The sequence below is a fragment of the Panulirus ornatus genome, chromosome 2 (assembly GCF_036320965.1).
Source record: "Panulirus ornatus isolate Po-2019 chromosome 2, ASM3632096v1, whole genome shotgun sequence".
NCBI lineage: Eukaryota > Metazoa > Arthropoda > Malacostraca > Decapoda > Palinuridae > Panulirus > Panulirus ornatus.
In genome coordinates, this window is record NC_092225.1 from 93,379,875 (window position 1) to 93,403,690 (window position 23,816).

At 39.3% G+C, this 23,816-nt stretch overlaps 1 protein-coding gene and 1 long non-coding RNA gene across 4 annotated transcripts in view; one reads left to right on the forward strand and one right to left on the reverse strand.

Annotated features, from left to right (window-relative positions):
- LOC139758451 (uncharacterized) overlaps nt 1-19,758 on the forward strand; it is an 87,260-nt gene extending 67,502 nt beyond the window's left edge. The window contains exon 3 of the long non-coding RNA XR_011714835.1: nt 13,562-19,758. This is a non-coding gene — a long non-coding RNA (uncharacterized lncRNA). The remainder of the gene's footprint in view (nt 1-13,561) is intronic.
- LOC139758431 (mitochondrial ribosome-associated GTPase 2) overlaps nt 1-23,816 on the reverse strand; it is a 63,715-nt gene that overhangs the window by 29,890 nt on the left and 10,009 nt on the right. The window contains exons 2-5 of one of the 3 annotated variants that reach the window (XM_071679890.1): nt 15,697-15,784; nt 10,734-11,093; nt 8,482-8,628; nt 4,830-4,946 (exon numbers count right to left, since the gene is read on the reverse strand). In XM_071679890.1, coding sequence (XP_071535991.1) covers nt 4,830-4,946; nt 8,482-8,628; nt 10,734-11,072 — 603 coding nt within the window. In that variant the 5' untranslated portion in view covers nt 11,073-11,093; nt 15,697-15,784. Of the gene's footprint in view, nt 1-4,829; nt 4,947-8,481; nt 8,629-10,733; nt 11,098-15,696; nt 15,785-23,816 lie in introns of all 3 variants that reach the window. The other 2 variants (XM_071679871.1, XM_071679880.1) reach the window with 2 other exon arrangements.

The window sequence follows — 23,816 nt, forward strand, 5'->3', positions numbered from 1 at the left end:
AATGTAGAAAACAGGATGGTATGGAAACAAATGGGTTAGAGCTGAGACATAATGTTTTGACCATTCAGTTGCCTTCCTCAGGAAATACTGACTCCAGCATTCAGTGGGTCCATATTCCCCAGCAACTGATGGTCATCCAGTCAGATGCCTTCGCGTGTCACTCTCTGATTGGATCGCTTGTCCTGCTGCCTCCACACTTTCACAGCGATCCCCACTGCCTGACATGACCAGCAGATGAACCCAGACCATGTGTTAATGTTGTTCTTAATCCCTTCCTCTAGGTATGTTTTCACACTATCACTAAACAGTTGACACCAAGGCAACTACAGGCAAGTGATAAACGGTGTAGTGATAGTGTGAAAGCTTACCTAGATTAAGAACAATGTTAACACAAAGTTTGGGTTCATCTGCTCGTCACTTCAGGCAGCAAAGATTGCTGTGAACAAGTAGAGGTAGCAAGACAAGTGATCCAATCAGAGAGCAACACACCAAGGCATCTGACCAATTGAACATCATTGCCAGGAACACAGCTCTGCTGAATGCTGGAATCAGTATCTCCTGAGGAAGATCGCCGAATGGTCAAAACGTTGAGATATATCTCAGCTCTAACCTCTTTGTTTCCATACCATCATGTCTTCCACATATCTCATTAGGTACATAAAATATTACAAAATCCGGAACACTCCTGGTTCCAGGCATTTCGGATAAGGGACACTCAACCTATTGTGTCACTTTCTTGTAGGTAAGCTATTGTACCATCACCTACAAACACTTTATTCACAATACATCTCATATTCTAATATACCAAAGTCTTATGACAGGAATGATAAATGTGTATAATGAAGCTCAGTGAAAAGCTAAAATCATTAAAGGAGAAAGTCTCATAAAAGACTTACGAAAATTCGTAAGTCTTTTATGAGACTTTCTCCTTTAAGTCTTGTGCATATCCCAGTTTCTAAAAATCAGACCCTTCCAGTTGATGTGAAACTCAGCCCTGCCTTATGAGGATATAATTGTCATGCAAGGGCTATAAGGGAGGAATAAAATGATGCTGAGTGAATGATAATCTATCCATCTATCCATTTTTTTGTTGTATCATATATTCTCAATCATCCTCTCCATCCTTGCACTATTTATCTATATCTCTGACACCTGTTCCAATTGGAACTCCTTCAAAGAGGTGGCCATGGCAACAGAGTTTCCATAATCAAAGAACTCTAGGGCCACTTCTTAGCCTTTAGTGCCTCACCCTTAACAGGCCACTGGCAGAGGGCAAGTCCAGCGCAGTGTTTGCAGAGGCACCTACCTAATATTCCTGATGACTACTACTATCTAATGCTCCTACCTTCCAATACTACTTAATATTACTACCTAATGCTCCTGTCTAACTCTTCCTACTTACTACTTCTATCTAGTGCTCTTACCATCTTGCCAAAAGGCAGGGCTAATGCATAGTGCTCACCACAGGAAAATCTAGTTACAAAGAATGAGATGCATGAGTTAAGTGTTGTCAAGTGTTATGCACATATTAGTAATGCAGAAAGAAAAGACAGCTACTTGGGTAAGAGTGCAACCTGACAACCACTAAAGTGCTGGCTAATTTAGATGTTGCTAACCCTCCTGATACCAAGGTGGGTTGTACTGGTGATATACCTCCCCAGTCGCTGGCTGCATACCAACTACTACCTACCATCCTTATACGATTCCAGATATTCTTTAATAATTACATTCCGCTCAATAACATCGTTTCCTTACTTCCAACCAACTCTCATCTCGCCTGCTTGCTGCACCTATCACCACAATCATATATATTATCTCATGTCATCCTTCCAGTATTTAAAGTATAGTCTACACATGCCCAAACTATCTCTGCAATTCATTCTTCATTTTCACAAGCATTCCATCATTTTATAAATGCAAACCTAGAATTCATTCTCATGTATCAAGCCATACTTTCTAACAAACTGTGTTAAACTCCCAGACTCACTTTATTCTTCATCAGTCCTTTCCTCTATTTCCATCTCCTCACCATCCAACTAAGTATCATACACCAAGTCTCCTCTCTGAAACACCTTACTTTGCTCCAGTCAGCATTTAATTTCAACTTTGGTAGAAGAGTAATGGCGACAGTGGTATCACAGTAAGATGGAGCATTAGGGGATATGTAAATGGAGAGAACTTGCTGCAGTTGTAAATATTCATCTATTTACCTCCAATACTTTACTTAGGTATAAACCAATTAATTCAGGGAGAATATTGAAAACCCTATTTCAAAAATCTATAAACTCCCCATGTGTCTAGTCCAGCATGATTAAGATTAAAGCCAACTTGGAGCATGAATTTCCAATACAGGACTGAAAATGCTTCCCTTATTTCAAATGCACTCTTTTTTCATACTTACTCTTATTTCATGCACCAACAAGTTGTTGATAGAGAACATCAACATAAGTAGAAATATTACACTCTTCATACAATATATAAATGTAAGGATAGAATGGCTGGTATATGGGGAATATATTACATTTTTCTTTTTTAATATTGTAGCTTTCATTCATATTCTGTTACATAAGTCCTTCATTACCCCAGGATTACATAAACAGAAAATTAGGCACAACTGTTAAGTAATCTCTTCCACATGTGCAAGCCTGCTGGTTATGCATCCCCCTCTTTCTTACATAATCCCCTAAAATCACTAATCACTTATTTCCCCACATTTATTAAGTTCTTTTCCTTCAATTTCCTCACTAACTGATACATATCATCTGTTTTCTACAAGTCCACTGTTTACACACGAACTTCGAAAGCCTTGCATTTATAAGCATGGTCCTAAAGGTAGAGGAGCGCAGATTTGTTTCTACTTCTTAGTGATGAATGAGACCCTACAGGCTACTAATGGTACAAAAAGTTAGCTGGATGTCTAAAAAGAGACAGGAAAAGTTAGAACAATAAATGGTACCAGCCACTGTTTTCTGAGAGAACATCAATTGATATCAACTGCTGTTTGTGGGTTAAGAGTTAAATTCCCCTTTAGATATCAGAGGGAGGAGTTAGATGACACGTTGCCACAAGAGGGGAACAAACTTCAGTTGAGATTTTTTCCAATTAAGCAAAATAAATCTTTTCATGAACTAATAAGGACTAACACAAATGCTAAAAAGCTACAAAGAAAACGTTTTGTATTAATGTAACAGAAAAGAGAAAAACACGTTAGCACTCATACATTTGGCAGCACTAGTAAGTTGATGTCATGCCTCAAAGTAGCAGAATAAAGAAGTGTCTTTAAACTGGTTCTAAATTTTCTTACAACTAAGGAAAAGGTCTCTATTAATTTCCAAAGTGAAAGGATGAGAAACAATTTCTCTACAATTTTTCATCTCCCCCAGCTGCAATTTGGGGGGAGTGAACTTTTCCCTGTCTGCAGTGAACAGGTTAAACACTCTGACTCTCATTGCCTTCTTTCTGATCCCCAATAAAGCATTCACAGTGCATGGTCCACTGGTGACTTCTGTGCCATGAATGACCTCTGATCCTTCCCGCATGAGAGCTTTGGTACATCTTTAGTCTTGTCCTTTGACATTAAATTTCCTTATCTGCTTTTCTTTGTTCTCTAGAGCATAACTTCCTTTCTAGCTTGTTCACTGTTATAGTCAATGACAGAGAAACTTATCCTGTTACCTGGGATGTCCCTTAGGGCTCTGTTCCATTAATCACCTAATCATTCTTCTCAACAACCTCATACCCTATTCACTTTTATCCTAATGAATCCATGTTACATACTTCATCTCACTTTCTCTCCTCTCTTGACTCCATTAGTCATTCTTTTTCTTCCACTAAACATATCTTCTCTCTTAGTTTGGAACTGAACAACATCTTAGAGTGGGGAAACACAGGTTTTACCAATATCTCTGTCCAAATCTCATTCATTTCCTGCAACTGGTAAATATGTTAAGTATAACCATATCTTCTACTCTCTCCTGGAAACCCCACACAATAAGCATTGTAAAATCTGCTTCGTAAATGATGGGGGTGTTGACAGGCATCATAATAATTTTTCTTTTGGGCAACTATTCCGTATCTAAGGGAGGCCTTATACACCGTACATCTAGAATGGCTCTTCCTTCCTCTTTCTTTCAAGTAGGATGGATTAAAATGCCTTCCACCTTACTATATCTCCTGCTATCGCTTCCCTTCAACCATCCCTTTCTATCCCTATGATTTGTTGCCCTCTCTCAATTCTACTGATATTATGATACTGCTCTATTGAACTGTCTATCTCTCCCAACCAATAAGGCTTGAACCCAAAGCAAGTGAATGGCTACTGGTTCCTCCTCCCTTCTTTGAACGGTGAAGCTGAAGAAGTCTCTTTTTCCTTTTGTTTTACCCTCTTCTAATGAGATCCCGACTTTTAAATGTTAGGTCTGCCGAAAGCTAAGGAGCTCTAATCAATCTCTTCCTTTTATTTTCCACCTCACTTTTTCTCTATGACAGCCATCAGAGGTATATTCTTTGACAACTGCTAGAAAATGCTAATGAAGTACAAAACAAATCCTTCAACTGAGGAATTACACAATCACACATGATCATACAACTTAGTTACTCACTTCATACTTTTCCTCCAAGATCATCATGAAAGGCACATTTCTGAGAAATACTATAAAAGTTGCATACGGTACAATTCAGATTCTTCAACATGGTGGCACACTTCAGTTACACAGGAATTATGCAACCTGCAGTCACACATTTATACCCTAGGGAATCAGTCACATGGCTGTGTAAAGTTTCACTCTCCAATGAAAATCTCAGACTAATGAAAGCATCATATTACCAACCTCAATGATTCTGTCTGGAGCATTCTTTCCATGACAATCTTTATTATGACCTGGTTTGCCCGCTTCTGCTTGATTATATGAGGACAAATGGGCAAGGCTTCTCATTCCCTGCAAAGCCTGCATCAAATAAGATTTAATGGTCAACTACTTGAAGACAAATCTAGGAAAGTTCTGTAATAGTAGCACAAGTATAAGAGAAATGCATGATAAGGTGAATATAAAAAGATGTGGGAGAACAAGAGTGCTTTGAAAAGGTTCTTTTGAAACTACAGTTTGAAGCAAAAGAAAAAAAATTACTGAATATATTAATAAAAACAAGGACCTAGAAAATCATTTTATCTAGGATTGAAAATCATTTTATCTAGCATTAATATGAAAATGTAGGTGAGTTAATTTTAATCGTAACTGCTTTCCTCTACGTACACCACCAATTAACCCCTAAACGACCTTAGCCATACTAGTACATTATATGGTATGGAGACCTTAGCTATACTGTAATTATTACTAGGAAAAATACTTTGTGTAATTTATCTATTTATGTCTCTGAAGCCTATTCCCTTTGGGAACTCCGAGTGTTTGTCCGCAACAAAAATCTCCACAAGTGGTGAACTCCAGTGCTGCTTCGTAGCCTTTTGTCTCACCATTACTGGGCCACTAGCAGAGGGCAACTCTAGCACAGTGTTTTCAGAGGCTTCTACCTTATATTCCCACCAACTACTATTACCTGATATGTCTACCTGATGTTCCAACCAAATAATTCTAAATTCTAAATTCTAATGCTCCAACTAAATGTTCCTACCTACTACTTACACCTTATGCTTCTACCTAATGCTCCTATCTAATGTTCTTACCGACTACTTCTATCTATTGCCCCTACCATTTTGCCAAAAGGCAGGGCTAGTGCAAAGCAATTACTGGACAAAAATCTAGAGTTATGAAGAATGAATTTTGTGAGTTAAGTGTTTGTCAAATGTCATGGGTGACAAGGAGAGATTGTATGTTTGTGGACAGAATACCCGCAGTCCTCATGTGGGTGAGGTAAAAGGAAAAAAAAAGATATTTGGGTCATAACAGTGCAACATGACAACTGCTGAAGTGCTAGCTCACTATGCAGCTGTCACTACCCAACCAACACCCAAGCGGGTAGTACTGGCAGTATACCTCCTTGGTTGGTGGTTGCCTACCAACTACTACCTACTACTAGTACTATCTTCTGTAATGATTACACACGTAGAAGTAGCCTTAACCATCCTTATACAGGTTGCCTTTTCCCACCATCATTTAAACTGGAAAGTATGTTTTATGGAGTGAGTATTTTGAAGGTTTGTTGAATGTGTTTGATGATAGAGTGGCAGATATAGGGTGTTTTGGTCGAGGTGGTGTGCAAAGTGAGAGGGTTAGGGAAAATGATTTGGTAAACAGAGAAGCGGTAGTAAAAGCTTTGCAGAAGATGAAAGCCGGCAAGGCAGCAGGTTTGGATGGTATTGCAGTGGAATTTATTAAAAAAGGGGGTGACTGTATTGTTGACTGGTTGGTAAGGTTATTCAATGTATGTATGACTCATGGTGAGGTGCCTGAGGATTGGCGGAATGCGTGCATAGTGCCATTGTACAAAGGCAAAGGGGATAAGAGTGAGTGCTCAAATTACAGAGGTATAAGTTTGTTGAGTATTCCTGGTAAATTATATGGGAGGGTATTGATTGAGAGGGTGAAGGCATGTACAGAGCATCAGATTGGGGAAGAGCAGTGTGGTTTCAGAAGTGGTAGAGGATGTGTGGATCAGGTGTTTGCTTTGAAGAATGTATGTGAGAAATACTTAGAAAAGCAAATGGATTTGTATGTAGCATTTGTGGATCTGGAGAAGGCATATGATAGAGTTGATAGAGATGCTCTGTGGAAGGTATTAAGAATATATGGTGTGGGAGGCAAGTTGTTAGAAGCAGTGAAAAGTTTTTATCGAGGATGTAAGGCATGTGTACGTGTAGGAAGAGAGGAAAGTGATTGGTTCTCAGTGAATGTAGGTTTGCGGCAGGGGTGTGTGATGTCTCCATGGTTGTTTAATTTGTTTATGGATGGGGTTGTTAGGGAGGTGAATGCAAGAGTTTTGGAAAGAGGGGCAAGTATGAAGTCTGTTAGGGATGAGAGAGCTTGGGAAGTGAGTCAGTTGTTGTTTGCTGATGATACAGCGCTGGTGGCTGATTCATGTGAGAAACTGCAGAAGCTGGTGACTGAGTTTGGTAAAGTGTGTGAAAGAAGAAAGTTAAGAGTAAATGTGAATAAGAGCAAGGTTATTAGGTACAGTAGGGTTGAGGGTCAAGTCAATTGGGAGGTGAGTTTGAATGGAGAAAAACTGGAGGAAGTAAAGTGTTTTAGATATCTGGGAGTGGATCTGGCAGCGGATGGAACCATGGAAGCGGAAGTGGATCATAGGATGGGGGAGGGGGCGAAAATTCTGGGAGCCTTGAAGAATGTGTGGAAGTCGAGAACATTATCTCGGAAAGCAAAAATGGGTATGTTTGAAGGAATAGTGGTTCCAACAATGTTGTATGGTTGCGAGGCGTGGGCTATGGATAGAGTGGTGCGCAGGAGGATGGATGTGCTGGAAATGAGATGTTTGAGGACAATGTGTGGTGGTTTGATCGAGTAAGTAACGTAAGGGTGAGAGAGATGTGTGGAAATAAAAAGAGCGTGGTTGAGAGAGCAGAAGAGGGTGTTTTGAAATGGTTTGGGCACATGGAGAGAATGAGTGAGGAAAGATTGACCAAGAGGATATATGTGTCGGAGGTGGAGGGAACGAGGAGAAGAGGGAGACCAAATTGGAGGTGGAAAGATGGAGTGAAAAAGATTTTGTGTGATCGGGGCCTGAACATGCAGGAGGGTGAAAGGAGGGCAAGGAATAGAGTGAATTGGAGCGATGTGGTATACCGGGGTTGACGTGCTGTCAGTGGATTGAATCAGGGCATGTGAAGCGTCTGGGGTAAACCATGGAAAGCTGTGTAGGTATGTATATTTGCGTGTGTGGACGTATGTATATACATGTGTATGGGGGTGGGTTGGGCCATTTCTTTCGTCTGTTTCCTTGCGCTACCTCGCAAACGCGGGAGACAGCGACAAAGCAAAAAAAAAAAAGAAAAAAAAATGTTTTATGTTACAAGCAGTTAACATTAGCACTGGGAAACAAAGTATCTCAGTTACCCATGTAACACAACAGAGCAAGTATAGCCCTAGTGTACACCCCAAATCAATTACTGGCTAATTAGCAATATTGTTTAGGGCACTAATCATAGTCATAATGATTCAGCAGATGTTGAACTGTTAGCACTGTAAAAAGTCCTTTATGTATCAGTCATCCATTGATGGGGCAGAAAAGACAATGATGTATGAGTCAGTGAAAATAGACAAACATGGTAAGTCGAGCTCATAAGGTGCAAAAATCAAATGTCTGTACAGTGGCAAATATGATAATATACCAGATTTTCCCTTTAAATTTTCTTGATATGCCTGTTACTGTAATTAACGACTAAAATATTTGAATTTCCTTATTACCCTGGTCTTGTGGAGCCTCCTAAATTTCCAGGCTCAGTCATGGGGTTAAAGAGGCTTAAAAATGTTTTAGCATTCACCTCAAAATATTTTACCTTAAATTACTAACCTTAAAAATGACATGGCCGCCATTACCACCATCTGCGCCATCAGGTCCAGCATTTTCGTTCCTAAAGACACTAAGGAAAGATATGCAGCCATCACCACCATCGCCACCCTGTGCCCTTATATGTCGACAGTCAACAAAGTGATGGACCTGATGAGGAATAATAATTTCTTAACATTTGGCTATCCATCTATCTTTAGATTCCACAAACTGTTTCAATTTATGTAAAAAGTAACAGGTGCATATATTCTCGATTCACTCATGTCTATTTCTAACATGCCCATTGTGCTACCATAAATTAAGACTCCCACACACATAGCTGATTTGTTAAATGAGACTGCCATACCTCCACAATAACTCCATCAAGTTACTTTTACACTTAACCCTTTGAATGCATCACCAAAATTTCGAGGTGGTTCCCAAAGTGCCAAGAATCCACTAAAATATTAAAACATTAATGACATCTTCTATTATTCTTTTTAACAAGGAGAGAAGATATGTTTTTCATTTCTGGATTTTAAGAATAATTCATACCAAACGATGCACAAAATATGTAAGAGTGCTCTCAAATACATGGTATAAAAACAAGCCAAACTTAGTTAATAAGAGGCCCAAATCAGTTCAACTCAAAAATATTACAAGTATAGTATTATTGTCTTCATATATATGTTATGGGTCTTCCTGGCAATTTTCTGCTAAAAGATGTCTTTATTTTTGTCATGCTTTTTATTTTCATAACTAATCGTTCATTGCAGATTATGGAACTGATATTCAAATTTCTATGCATCCATTGAAATGCTGTTAAGCCTAGGTTTTCTGTTCAATGCTCAAATTATACAAATGAATAATACCTGTGTATGTCATGTCATTCATATCATATTCAATCCCTTTTTACAGTACAGAACTTATGTATTATAGATGTTTTGCAATAATCACTTGCCTGTGCATTGACAAACTTTCTTTTAGCTGTATTTGTCCTTGCATGGTATTCCTCAAAACATGATACAACACAGTGCAGGCTCATCAAGACACTAAATAAAAAAACCTTCAGCATATTTCAGTGTAGTTATTATTATACAATCCCAAACCCCTAAGCCAGAGGCTCCTGGCAATTCAAGACTATGCTATACTCAGTAGTAGGAACAGGATGAACTCCTTTGAAATGAGGTTCTTTGGTGGGGCTGAACTCTCTCTCTTCAAATGATGATGCTGCAGCCTCAGCAAAGGCGAAACTGCACTCACAGTGTAACATTGTGCAGGAAGAGCCTTGTAACACCTCATTTATTAGTATATCAGAGGATGTAAGTGCTCTTACGCTAGAAATCACAGAAGACAATATTACATACCATACACCTATATGGTAAAATCAAGCCCAAAACATGAATGAAATGGTAAGTTACTGCACTGGCAATTGGTTTGGGTAGAGTAAACATCCATATTTTGGAGAATAGCTCGCAGATAGCACAGAGGTGATATACAGGGGCAACGTGCCAGCAGTCAGGGAAAACCACAGGAAGGTCTATGGGGCCTGGCTGTAGTTATAGAGCTCTAGTTTAGGTACAAATAAGGCTGTTATCCTCTGTTCTTGGCACTACCTTACTAGGCAGGAAACAACAAACAAGAATGAAGAAAAGGATCCCTACAAACCTGATGAGTACACTTTCATACCTGCTGGATGAGAAAAAAAAATGGGACTTTAGGGGGTGTCAGGCATGTATTCCTAATTTTCAAACACACTACAGGATTATAGTACATTTATTTTTCTAAGAACATATCCCCTGGGCAAAACAAGGAAAAGTGTTTGTATTCTCTTCACAAAACTACATCGACTGTTATGACTGACCATATTTTTATGAAAATATGACATAATTACCTGAGGAATGAATATAGCTTTACTACTCTTAGTTCAGTCTGAAAAAACAAGGGCATATGCTTTGCAGGTATAGAGTAAACAATGCAATAACAATGGAAACCATGAGCTGATTTAGAAATAGTTTTGAAGGTGCTGAAGGATGTTCTTTAGGTGTTATCAGTTTCATGAAGAGATCTTTGAATCATGACCTGTATACATGCATATCTAATGACCCATCAGTTCACTCAAATATGTGCAGAAAACTGAGAATATACAGCATACATCGTTAGGAGTGTATTGAAAATCATATGCCACACATATTTAAAACTAAAAGGTTTAATACATACCAGCGAGTTAAACATAAATGACATTTCAAAAGGCTTTAAAAATATACTGCACTAACCTTTCCTGATTTTGCTTTACATTTTTTTCTCTTCACAGGCATGAGTCTTTCTTCTAATATCATATCTGGGTTTTCCTTTAGCTGTTGTAGAAATTCTTTTCCCTTTTGTTTCCATTCCTTACTCAAAGCAAGTGAAAGTTTTTCTGAATTATCTGTACCTTTCCAAATGGATAATTCTGGGGTTTCCTGTTGACCTAAATTGGCTGTCCGATTATCATCTCTATGACTTAATGTTATACTAGCATTAGAATAATGCCTGCTCAGATGCAATTTATTCCTTAGCCTCCTTTGGAGAGCCCAGCTGAAGGTCCTTCTCATAGAAAGAGATCCTGTTGCCATTTCTATGTATTATGTACAATACTACCTGAAACAAGAGAACATTTGTATTATCTGCTGCCATTTCTAAGTAGTATGTACAATACTGCCTGAAATAAGAGAACATTTGTGTTACTACATCAGCAACATGACTGAAATGCTTTAAATAATAGAGATCATAGTTAGCTGTATGAACCTATCTTTAAGATATGAAAAGACTGATAGTTTATGGTGTAAGACAGGGTTACCACATAGCTTGAAATTCAGGAAATGTCCTTAATTTTCATTTTGATTCATCAAGGCTTGGGAATGGTGTGAAATTTCATTCAAAGGTTTTGAAAATCTGCATCGGCTATAGATTTCCAAACCAAGCTAAAGGCTTTTAACTATTTGTACAATTCATAATATTTTGAGCTAACTGATAGCCCAACAGTCAATCAAAATTGCAAATGAACTGTGGGCAGTGCTGTTCAAATATATTTAGCAATGTCTACACTGAGCAACCTCTTGGATGAAGTAAGTTAATCTTAATCCATCTCTTTCGGAAATCATTCAGTTGGGTTTGGAAGTAGTTTGGAATTGCATCAGATTTGAAATAGAGGAACCTTGATCAGAAATACCTTTTGAAGATAAAAGATATGGAACTGAACTTTCAAGAGCAGGTCTGCAAAGAAATAGTTTACTGTCTTAACGGCCCTTTATAACTGAAACACTATTTTCTGTGGTCTTTATACACCAACTGCTCTTACAATATGCAAAGTAAGTTCAGTCCTAAATGTCTCACAATTTGCAAATGCTCTTGGGACCCTGAAAGCTTTCAACTTTTTTTTTTCTTTTTTTTTTCTTTGTCGCTGTCTCCCGCGTTTGCGAGGTAGCGCAAGGAAACAGACGAAAGAAATGGCCCAACCCACCCCCATACACATGTATATACATACGTCCACACACGCAAAATACACATACCTACACAGCTTTCCATGGTTTACCCCAGACGCTTCACATGCCCCGATTCAATCCACTGACAGCACGTCAACCCCGGTATACCACATCGCTCCAATTCACTCTATTCCTTGCCCTCCTTTCACCCTCCTGCATGTTCAGGCCCCGATCACACAAAATCTTTTTCACTCCATCTTTCCACCTCCAATTTGGTCTCCCTCTTCTCCTCGTTCCCTCCACCTCCGACACATATATCCTCTTGGTCAATCTTTCCTCACTCATTCTCTCCATGTGCCCAAACCATTTCAAAACACCCTCTTCTGCTCTCTCAACCACGCTCTTTTTATTTCCACACATCTCTCTTAACCTTACGTTACTTACTCGATCAAACCATCTCACACCACACATTGTCCTCAAACATCTCATTTCCAGCACATCCATCCTCCTGCGCACAACTCTATCCATAGCCCATGCCTCGCAACCATACAACATTGTTGGAACCACTATTCCTTCAAACATACTCATTTTTGCTTTCCGAGATAATGTTCTCGACTTCCACACATTCTTCAAGGCTCCCAGAATTTTCGCCCCCTCCCCCACCCTATGATCCACTTCCCCTTCCATGGTTCCATCCGCTGCCAGATCCACTCCCAGATATCTAAAACACTTCACTTCCTCCAGTTTTTCTCCATTCAAACTCACCTCCCAATTGACTTGACCCTCAACCCTACTGTACCTAATAACCTTGCTCTTATTCACATTTACTCTTAACTTTCTTCTTTCACACACTTTACCAAACTCAGTCACCAGCTTCTGCAGTTTCTCACATGAATCAGCCACCAGCGCTGTATCATCAGCGAACAACAACTGACTCACTTCCCAAGCTCTCTCATCCCCAACAGACTTCATACTTGCCCCTCTTTCCAAAACTCTTGCATTCACCTCCCTAACAACCCCATCCATAAACAAATTAAACAACCATGGAGACATCACACACCCCTGCCGCAAACCTACATTCACTGAGAACCAATCACTTTCCTCTCTTCCTACACGTACACATGCCTTACATCCTCGATAAAAACTTTTCACTGCTTCTAACTTTCAACTTTTACAAATATCAAAAACTTTTAACATTTTCCTCTACACCAATAACAGCATTCCACCTAATAACATGGCTTCAATCTGCCTAACCAATTATCTCATACTTAACTTCATGTCTGAAATTATTACCTGTTTTATACATTTTGTTTCGTAATCCTGTTCTACAGTTCATTTCATTAATAACTGACTATATAAAACTATATCAATTATATTTTTTTTCATACTTGATCACCATTTCCCATGTTAGCTCCAGAAATATAGGAAGAAACGTGCATCAGCTCACATCCATTCTCTAGCTGTCATGTCTAATGCACCGAAACTACATCTTTTCCTTCACAATCAGGTCCCACAGACCTTTCGATCATTTACCAAGATGCTTCACATCCCCTAATTCAGTCAACCCCAGTATAATATATAGCTCCACTTCAATCTATACCTGCATGTTCAGACCCTGATTTCTAAAAATCTTTTTTCAGCCTTTGAAAATATATGGTGGCTGACAACATTTTTTGTGGACCACACACACACACACACACACACACACGGGATGTATCGGTTATCCACTTCCGCATCTGCATCTGCGATAAAATAAACATCCACGTTCGCATCCTTACCACACAGAAAGAGGATGTGGTGGCTTTACAAAAGAAGACTGAAAAACAAGAACTGGCAGCACTGAGCACTTCATATCACTCTGTGATAGAGAGCTGTGGAGGAGCTGGCATGAGTCATGTGAGTCATCACACACTGGCTGCAGTGTAGAGGAGCTTTCCTCAGGGGTAAGCAAACTGTCAGTTGATCACATTGCTTGAAATGAAATAATCAAGTTTACCAAACCTTACTGACTCTCTTCTTTTATGTGCAATGGTGTCAAGAAACAGTCAAGTGTGGAAGTACTTCATAGAACAATCAAATAGCTTAGACCAGTGTCTTTTGTGCAAGAAAGATTATTCATGAAAGGGACATGGAACTACGTCTTTGAAAAATCATTTGGAATCAATGCACAAAGAATAGTTTGAAGAGTTAGAAGCAAAAGAAAGAAGGAGGTTGGAGGAAAAACTAAAGACAGAAAAAAATTTCTTTGCAAAAAGTGAAGTCAGATATTAAGCAATGTTGAAAAATATTTTCAGATTGGAAAACAGTGGAATGCTCCTAACTTTAAATCAAAGAAGCAGGATAAGTGTGTAACAGAAATGTTAGTAATGAGTGGTTTACCAATCAGTCATGTTGAGGACAGGATTCATGAGACTGATGGTCGAAGCTGCTCCACAATATAGGCTGAAGCAGCAAAACTTTTATTCCTTATTGATATGCATTGACATGTATGAGTCTGTATTCAATTAAATAAAATCATTGACTGATGTGGTGAAGCAGGATAGCAAGATTTCCTTCGTAAGTGATGTGTGGTCAGATACCTCAGCAGGTGTTTTGTTGATGAGTCTAACTGCACATGCTATCAATAAGGACTTTGAAGGAATGAACTTTGTGTTAAGTGCTGAACCACTACAAGAACGGCACACAGTAAAGTATACTTCTAGAAAGTTTGACGATTTACTATTGAAGTGGGAAATTTCTAGTATAAATGTGCACTGTGTTTTGTGTGATGCTGGAGTAAATATGAAAAGAGCTCTATTCCTGTCAGGTGTAAATAATTTGGATTATACTATGCATAAAATACAAGTTGTTAAAACTGGAATATCTTCACAGGATGAAATAAATGAGATAATTCAGAAGTATCACAGCATTGCTATTCATTTTCATCACTCAATGATGGCACAAGATGAACTAAAAAAGATTCAGGACAGGCTACATGAACCCAAGCTATGTGTTGTCCATGATACACCCTCAACGTGGAACAGCACCTTGCACAAGCTGAAAAGAACACTGGAAATAAAGGAGTCACAGTTTGTATGCTACTTCCAACTCCAAAATAAAGCAACTCAACACTACTGAATGGTTAACAATGTCCAAATGTGCATAAGCTCAAGAACCTTATGAAGATATCACAAAAAGATTGAGTGACTCAACATCTACAGTGGGTGATGTGATACCTCTTGTAGTTTCCTTGAAAAGCACTCTTCAGCCAAGCACATCAGAGTGAGGCTCTGAACCAAATATCGAATCAGTGGTTGAGTCACCCCACAATTAAAAAGGCAAAACAGGTAGTAAACATCATGAAACAAAAATGAGAACTGATGTTGAAACAAGATTTTCCTGGTTTGAGAGTGAAGATTTGTACAAAGTTGCAGCATAACTTGATCTGAGGTATAAAAGTAAATTCTTTTTCTCTTCATATCACTGATCCAGTGAAATCATCAGTAACCAGACTATGTGAAGAGCTGATTCTGATGTGCACCAAGGCAAATGAAGATGAACCAAGCAGAAAACAAAAGGAGACAACAAAACACAAACAACACAACCAACACCTATGGAACATTGGATGAAGCAATGACCTCTATTCATGCTTCCACTAGTGATGGTGAAGCAGAAAAGACACGTGCAGCAAAGAAGAGTGCAATGGAAGATATTGAGAAGTATCACAAGGAAAAGATGGTCAGTGGGACAAGTGAAGACAGTTTCCAACAGTGAAAAGAAAAGATGAGAATCTAACCTGATTTGGCAAAGGTTGCTTGCCAATATCTTTGCTGTCCCCCAGATAGTGTCCCTGGTCAGCAGCTATTCAGTGGTGCCTGCTTGATCTGTGATGCAAAACATAAGCAACTTTTAGCAGAAAAGGCAGAGAAACTTTTGTTTTTAAAGAAAAACCTGCCTAGCCTGAACTTTAAATAATGAATGACTAAGTGATGAAAGAACAGCTGTCAATAGGAGTTAACCACTTTCAAAAGGGTAGAAGTTGGAAAAAGTGGTTGGTGGAATGCACGATGAGTTGGGTCCCTGTCCCACATCCTGGTAACGCACAACTTATGTGGCTGAAACTCGTGATGTTCAAGAATGAGTTGGGAGGGCAGCTGTTCATTGCTTGTCAGGTAATTCTGAAGAGCATAATTTATCACTAATTGCTTGTTGTGGTTTTTTTCTGGGGGGGGGGGGGGGTTCTCTGAGTATAGGTTGCTTTAGTGTGAAGCAAGAGTAAGCACCTTATTTCTATCTGGGGTCTGATGGTTAGTTATAATGGTTTGGATGGGAAGGGACTCTTGGTACTGCAGAGAACTGAGTGCTGAGCATGTTGAGGTAGCTTTGTATAGAGAGGGTTTTTGTGTCGGCACTGTGTTACTGTGCTTCTAGAGTTTGCTTTGAGTACTCTGTTTTGAGAAAACTGAAAGTTTGTTTTATGTGCTTTTGACAGATTGGATGACGAAGTGAGGCATAGTTTAGGGTGGAGCAAATAAATTGTTTGAAGAGGTTACAGAGGGATTTATTTTCTTGTCCAAATCTATTGCCAATGAGTCTTCTGGTGACACTTTATTGCTTTTGTATTGATGTATGTGGTGTGGGGATTTTATGTTGTATGTGATGCCTAGATTAGTTGGCATTTTGTTGAGTGGGAATGATTGGCAATTCAAGGCAATAGGAGGGGGCAGTTGGATTTGTCTGGGGCTAAAAGAGTGACTGAAGGCTTCTGTGGAGATGCAGTCTCTTCTGGGTGAGCCACCCTTCCAATTGTCCAGTACAGTGTTGTATGTTTGTTGTTGCTTCTGTGGTTTTAGGGTGCTGTGATGTGACTGTAACTTCATATGCATATGAGAGGACTTGACACTGAGGTCTGCATGATGTAATGGGAGGTCATGTACAAAGAGATTGAAGAGGAATGAAGAGAGAACTGCTCCTTTCTCCTTGGAAAACTCCACTGTAGAGCATTGGGGTTTCAGAGTTGGAGCCTTTGTGAGCAGCTTTAGCTTGCTGGCCAGTTACAAAATTGAGCAATCCCTTTTTTTTTAATCGTTTTGGAGAGAGGGTCAAGCTTCAGTTGTTTGAAGCTGTGCTGAGGGAAAGTGTTGAAAGCTTATGTGTATTACCACTTATACCATACAGATTTCTGGTTTGTTGAAGCCATCTAGGATGTGTATGAGGTCTGCGTGTAATGTGGTAGTGGAGTAATTGGGTCTAATGCCTTGGTGAGTATGCGAGTGGGATATTTTCCTTGATTTGAGTGAAGATTAAATTTTCAAAGACTTTCAATACTAAAGACAGAAGTAATAAAGTATGGTAGAAGGAGGGAGAGTCGGGTGGTTTGTACTGTTTTAGGTTTGGTATTATGTTGGCAAGCTTTCAGATGTCAAGGATTTTATGTAACTGAATATGGTAAGGGATAAGTCTCTAAGTGCTTGGACTGAGCTTGATATGTTGTTTGGGCTCATAGCTGGAGAGTTCTTTTAAGGTTTCAATCACACTGCATGTGTAAGAGTAAGCAAAAGTTAGGTGAGCAATTGTTTCTGGTTGGATTTTGTTTAGGATTTTCATGGATTTCCTTTTTAAGGGTATGGTTAGTTTGTCCAATTTTCTACTAGAAGTATTGTTTCATGAGTATATTTGTGGGTTCTTTGTGCATATCATTAGATTAGGGAGTTGGTTTGGTGTAAGTGTGGATCTTTAACGTGTACCAAAGTTGGTTGCAGTGGGTTTTCTAGTTCATTGTGTTGAGTTTGGAGTGCCAGTTTGGTGTTTGTCTTTCAGTGACTGGTTAGTGATGGTGCTGTCTAGAGTTTGGATCTGTTCTTTTATTTCTAGTGATGGTCATTGGCTCTCTCTAAACTGGTTTCTTTGTTTTATGAGATCTGCAGTTTTTTGGTAGAAGGTTGGGTTGTATTTCTTTCTCTTGTGGTACGTGTGGTATGTGAAGTTTGTCGGCCTAGTTGGTGATAATGTGTGTGGCAGGGATGGGATTCCATATATTTTGTGAATGTTGGCCAGTTTGCATTCCAGCTGTTTGGAGCTTGGACTCCATATATTTTGTGAATGTTGGCCAGTTTGCATTCCAGCTGTTTGTGTATGCTTTACTGGTGGCTGTGTGGTTTAGGTGTTATCAGAATGGGTACATGGTCAGAGGAGAGTTTGTGTAGTGTGCTTCAGTGGTCCTTATGTGCTAAAACTAATGTCTGTTGAGGTTGGCTGTTGGATGTGGTGGACAGGTTGCACATGTTGAGAATGTTGAAAAGGTGCAGTTATTTATGAGTTGTTCAGCCCCAGGATATTGTGTGTATTAAGCCATGCACGATGGTGGTCACTGACCGCAGAGAAAGGTGTTAGCTATATTGTTTAGGTTTTGCAGTTGGGGAAAGTAAAAGGTATGGCAGGTGGAACGAGGAAGTATGTAAGTGTTAATGTTGTACTTAAGTGTTGTGCTATTCTGTTTTCATCGATTGTATTTCAAGAGTGTTTTCACTTTTTGTAATCTAATATGTGCTTGTAGTAGTGTCTTGGAATGGGATGTCATAATATTAAAGTGTCATGAGTCCTCCTCCTTGCCCATGTTCTCGGTCTTGTTCTAGGCTCATGTGATTGTGAAAAAAAAAAAAAAAAAGGCAAATGGGATTTGGATGCAAGTTTTATTTCTTAGATGAAAGCTGTGTATATGTTCCTGGAGAAGAGTGAGTTCTGTATACTTCTTCCTGATGCCTTTGGTATCAAATTGTAAGATGTGTAGTGTGGGAATGAGGTCCTGTGAAGCAGAGGGGTTATGTAATTTGGGCTGCTGTTTGTAAAGTGTTTAAGTTGGGAGTGTGATGGTTTGAGAATGTGCATTGGATGTTTGTGTAAGAGTGGTTGTTGTATGTCCATAGTTATGAGTAATCCTTTCTGGAGAGCAGTGAAATTCTTATGGTGGCAGATGTACAGTACCCTATAGATAATGACTGCATTTTGTGAGAACACAGACAAGGTAAGCTTGTCCAACATCTTCGGAAGCTACAAAATCATTCTGTATACTAGAAAATAACTGCTCTTTATGGAGAAAATTTTCATTATTTAAAGACCTATAAAAAAGAATGTGAAAAGTGAGAAATCTTGATTATAGTTTTACTAAACTTTTCATCTTGTAAGATGTATACAATGAATGAACTGATATTGAAAAATGATTGTAAACATTGTGAATTTTATGGGTCTGGTAATGAAAAACTGGTTATATATCAAAATGTGAAATAAATCTAGAGACTTGGATCAACTTTTATAAGCAGTGGCAGTAAAATTGTCACCCAAGATGTACATCATAAATAATAACAACACATCATAGTACACCATAGACCCAAGATGTTTGTACCACATCTCATGTACTAAATGAAATAATGTTTTGTGATGAGAAAATTATATTTTATTTATCTATTTTGCTTTGTTGCTGTCTCCCGCATTAGCGAGGTAGTGCAAGGAAACAGATGAAAGAATGGCCCAATCCGCCCACATACACATCTATATACATACACGTCCACACACGCAAATATACATACCTATACATCTCAATGTACACATACATATACACACACAGACTTATACATATATACATATGTACATACTTCATACTGTCTGCCTTTATTTGTTCCCATCGCCACCCAGCCACACATGGAATAACAACCCCCTCCCCCCTCATGTGTGCGAGGTAGCACTAGGAACAGACACCAAAGGCCCCATTCGTTCACACTCAGTCTCTACCTGTCATGTAATAATGCTGCGAAACCACAGCTCCCTTTCCACATCCAGGCCCCACACAACTTTCCATGGTTTACCCCAGACGCTTCACATGCCCTGGTTCAATCCATTGACAGCACATCAACCCCGGTATACCACATCGTTCCAATTCACTCTATTCCATGCACGCCTTTCATGAGAAAATATGTATTGAATATTATAGAAAACAAGCACGGGTACACCATCGATTTTCCAGCAACTGATGGTTCGGTACCTCGTTTAGTCCGGACAAAATTACGTGAGGGATCTTGAAATTACAACGGCTACCAGGCTAGTTTACTGGGCGGCCACAGATGGCATTGTGTGTAGGATGCACTTATATACATTCTTTACACTGCACTTGTTGGTGGTGATACCACAATTCTGTGAGATTCGTAGCTTATTTTGCTCAAATTTAACCCTAGCTATGGCTTCTAAGACATATGAGAGTGTCAGCTTTGGTGTCAAACATAAACACCAGTCTATATCGATCCAAGATAAGGTAGAACTGTTAAAAAAATGGACCGTGGTGTTTTGGTGCATAAGCTGTGTGACATCTACAGTATTGGTTCATCAACTGTTTATAATATGAAGAAGCAAAGGGAGAAAATATTGAAATTCTATGCAGACAGCAATTCCAAGAAGCAAATGACGATTAGAAAAACTATGAAAGATGGTAAGAATACTGAGCACAATCACAATCAAGTGATGATGGAATGGTTACAACAGTGTCGGAGCGGTGGAATAAACTTGTCAGGCTGCATGATAATAGACCTGGCTTAGTTGTTCCATAAAGAGCTTAAATTACAACATGAGCGTGACTATAGTAAAGGATGGCTTCAAAGATTCAAGAAGCGTCATGGAATTTCCATGAATAAAGTGCAGAGAAAAGCGGTCTGCAAACCACGAAAGAGCTGCCAAGTATGTGGACAAATTTGCGAAACTCATAGCTGACGAGCACCTCAGTCCTGAGCAGGGGTATAATGCATATGAAACTGCATTATTCTGGTGATGCACATCTAGGAAAATACTAACAGTAGAAGACGAAGAAGACCCCACAGGATTCAAACAATTTAAGGACAGACTCACCATCTTAGGGTGCTCAAACATTTAATATTTAATTTGAATTTCTAGCAGTCTATGGTATACTTTAGACACATGGGAGATGTATAATTAGTGGGTTAGAAGTGTGTAGATGAATTATCATTGTGTCACCACGGTTGGTCCAGCAAAATGGTTAATCCAGCAAGGCGTTGGAATCAAGAGTGCCGGAAAATTGGTGATGTACCTATACGTGAAAAAATAAGTACACTTTAGCAAAGTTGCGCATTTCTTATCTTATTTTAAGTATAATACTTAACAAATAATGCATGATAATTGTGAATATTAGAATATATTTGTTTTTTGTAAAAGAATATTAGACAATAACCAAGTGCATCAAAATATTACATAAATGAGGGGGTGGCAATGCTGCCCTTCGAGACATGTCTACAACAGGCTGTAAAAAGCTATGAGCTATATCAGCAAATACACTAACAAAAGTTTGTTATTTTCTCCTGGGTTAATTGAGGCCTCTATCAATTGCTACTTTTTCATTCCATGAGATTTTTTTCCTTAACTTAAAAAGACACCAAATTTCCTGGATCAGGAAATTCAAATATCTGGTTAAGAAGTAAAGATTTGAGGGAGGATGCCAACAGCCCATCTGCCTCCCACCCATGTCTGGAAGCAAATTTGGAGGACCTAGTGGGAAGAATATATGAAAAATGGTATAAGCTCAATGGCAGGAAGTGTAAGGGGCAAATGAAGTGTCTAATTATTCAGAAATGAAAAATATGGTACCAAAAAATGCAGAGAAGTTATTGATGATGGTTTGGCCAAGAATTCAGATTCTTTTGATGAAAGCACACTTGACTCAGTGCAATCTAGCTTTGCAAGGATCTCAAACATAAACAGTCATATGAGTCAGGAAAAAAGTTTCAGAGCTTCATATGTTTGGTCATTAATGTAACAAGCATCAAAGTAAAAAGAATCAAAGTATGAATGAGGGGAGAAAGGTTTACTAAAGAAAAGGACAAAGGATTTTATCCCTGCCAAGATGACCACCATATGATCAACACTGATGACAAAGTAGTACATGTCCCAGGGAAATTTGATGTAAAAATTGTGAGCCTTTACACTCTGTAACTGAGTATTATCAGAAGGAAATATGGAAAAGGTATACCCACTCTGAAAGGAGAGAGGTAAGACAATAACCAACAATCCATGGTGTAAAATAGTATTTTTTTTTTTTTTTTTTGCTTTGTCGCTGTATCCCGCGTTTGCGAGGTAGCGCAAGGAAACAGACGAAAGAAATGGCCCAACCCACCCCCATACACATGCCTTGATTCAATCCACTGACAGCACGTCAACCCCGGTATACCACATCGCTCCAATTCACTCTATTCTTTGCCCTCCTTTCACCCTCCTGCCTGTTCAGGCCCCGATCACACAAAATCTTTTTCACTCCATCTTTCCACCTCCAATTTGGTCTCCCTCTTCTCCTCGTTCCCTCCACCTCCGACACATATATCCTCTTGGTCAATCTTTCCTCACTCATTCTCTCCATGTGACCAAACCATTTCAAAACACCCTCTTCTGCTCTCTCAACCACGCTCTTTTTATTTCCACACATCTCTCTTACCCTTACGTTACTCACTCGATCAAACCACCTCACACCACACATTGTCCTCAAACATCTCATTTCCAGCACATCCATCCTCCTGCGCACAACTCTATCCATAGTCCACGCCTCGCAACCATACAACATTGTTGGAACACCTATTCCTTCAAACATACCCATTTTTGCTTTCCGAGATAATGTTCTCGACTTCCACACATTCTTCAAGGCTCCCAGAATTTTCGCCCCCTCCCCCACCCTATGATCCACTTCCGCTTCCATGGTTCCATCCGCTGCCAGATCCACTCCCAGATATCTAAAACACTTCACTTCCTCCAGTTTTTCTCCATTCAAACTCACCTCCCAATTGAATTGACCCTCAACCCTACTGTACCTAATAACCTTGCTCTTATTCACATTTACTCTTAACTTTCTTCTTTCACACACTTTACCAAACTCAGTCACCAGCTTCTGCAGTTTCTCACATGAATCAGCCACCAGTGCTGTATCATCAGCGAACAACAACTGACTCACTTCCCAAGCTCTCTCATCCCCAACAGACTTCATACTTGCCCCTCTTTCCAAAACTCTTGCATTCACCTCCCTAACAACCCCATCCATAAACAAATTAAACAACCATGGAGACATCACACACCCCTACCGCAAACCTACATTCACTGAGAACCAATCACTTTCCTCTCTTCCTACACGTACACATGCCTTACATCCTCGATAAAAACTTTTCACTGCTTCTAACAACTTGCCTCCCACACCATATATTCTTAATACCTTCCACAGAGCATCTCTATCAACTCTATCATATGCCTTCTCCAGATCCATAAATGCTACATACAAATCCATTTGCTTTTCTAAGTATTTCTCACATACATTCTTCAAAGCAAACACCTGATCCACACATCCTCTACCACTTCTGAAACCACAGTGCTCTTCCCCAATCTGATGCTCTGTACATGCCTTCACCCTCTCAATCAATACCCTCCCATATAATTTGCCAGGAATACTCAACAAACTTATACCTCTGTAATTTGAGCACTCACTCTTATCCCCTTTGCCTTTGTACAATGGCACTATGCACGCATTCCGCCAATCCTCAGGCACCTCACCATGAGTCATACATACATTGAATAACCTTACCAACCAGTCAACAATACAGTCACCCCCTTTTTTAATAAATTCCACTGCAATACCATCCAAACCTGCTGCCTTGCCGGCTTTCATCTTCCGCAAAGCTTTTACTACCTCTTCTCTGTTTACCAACTCATTTTCCCTAACCCTCGCACTTTGCACACCACCTCGACCAAAACACCCTATATCTGCCACTCTATCATCAAACACATTCAACAAACCTTCAAAATACTCACTCCATCTCCTTCTCACATCACCACTACTTGTTATCACCTCCCCATTTGCGCCCTTCACTGAAGTTCCCATTT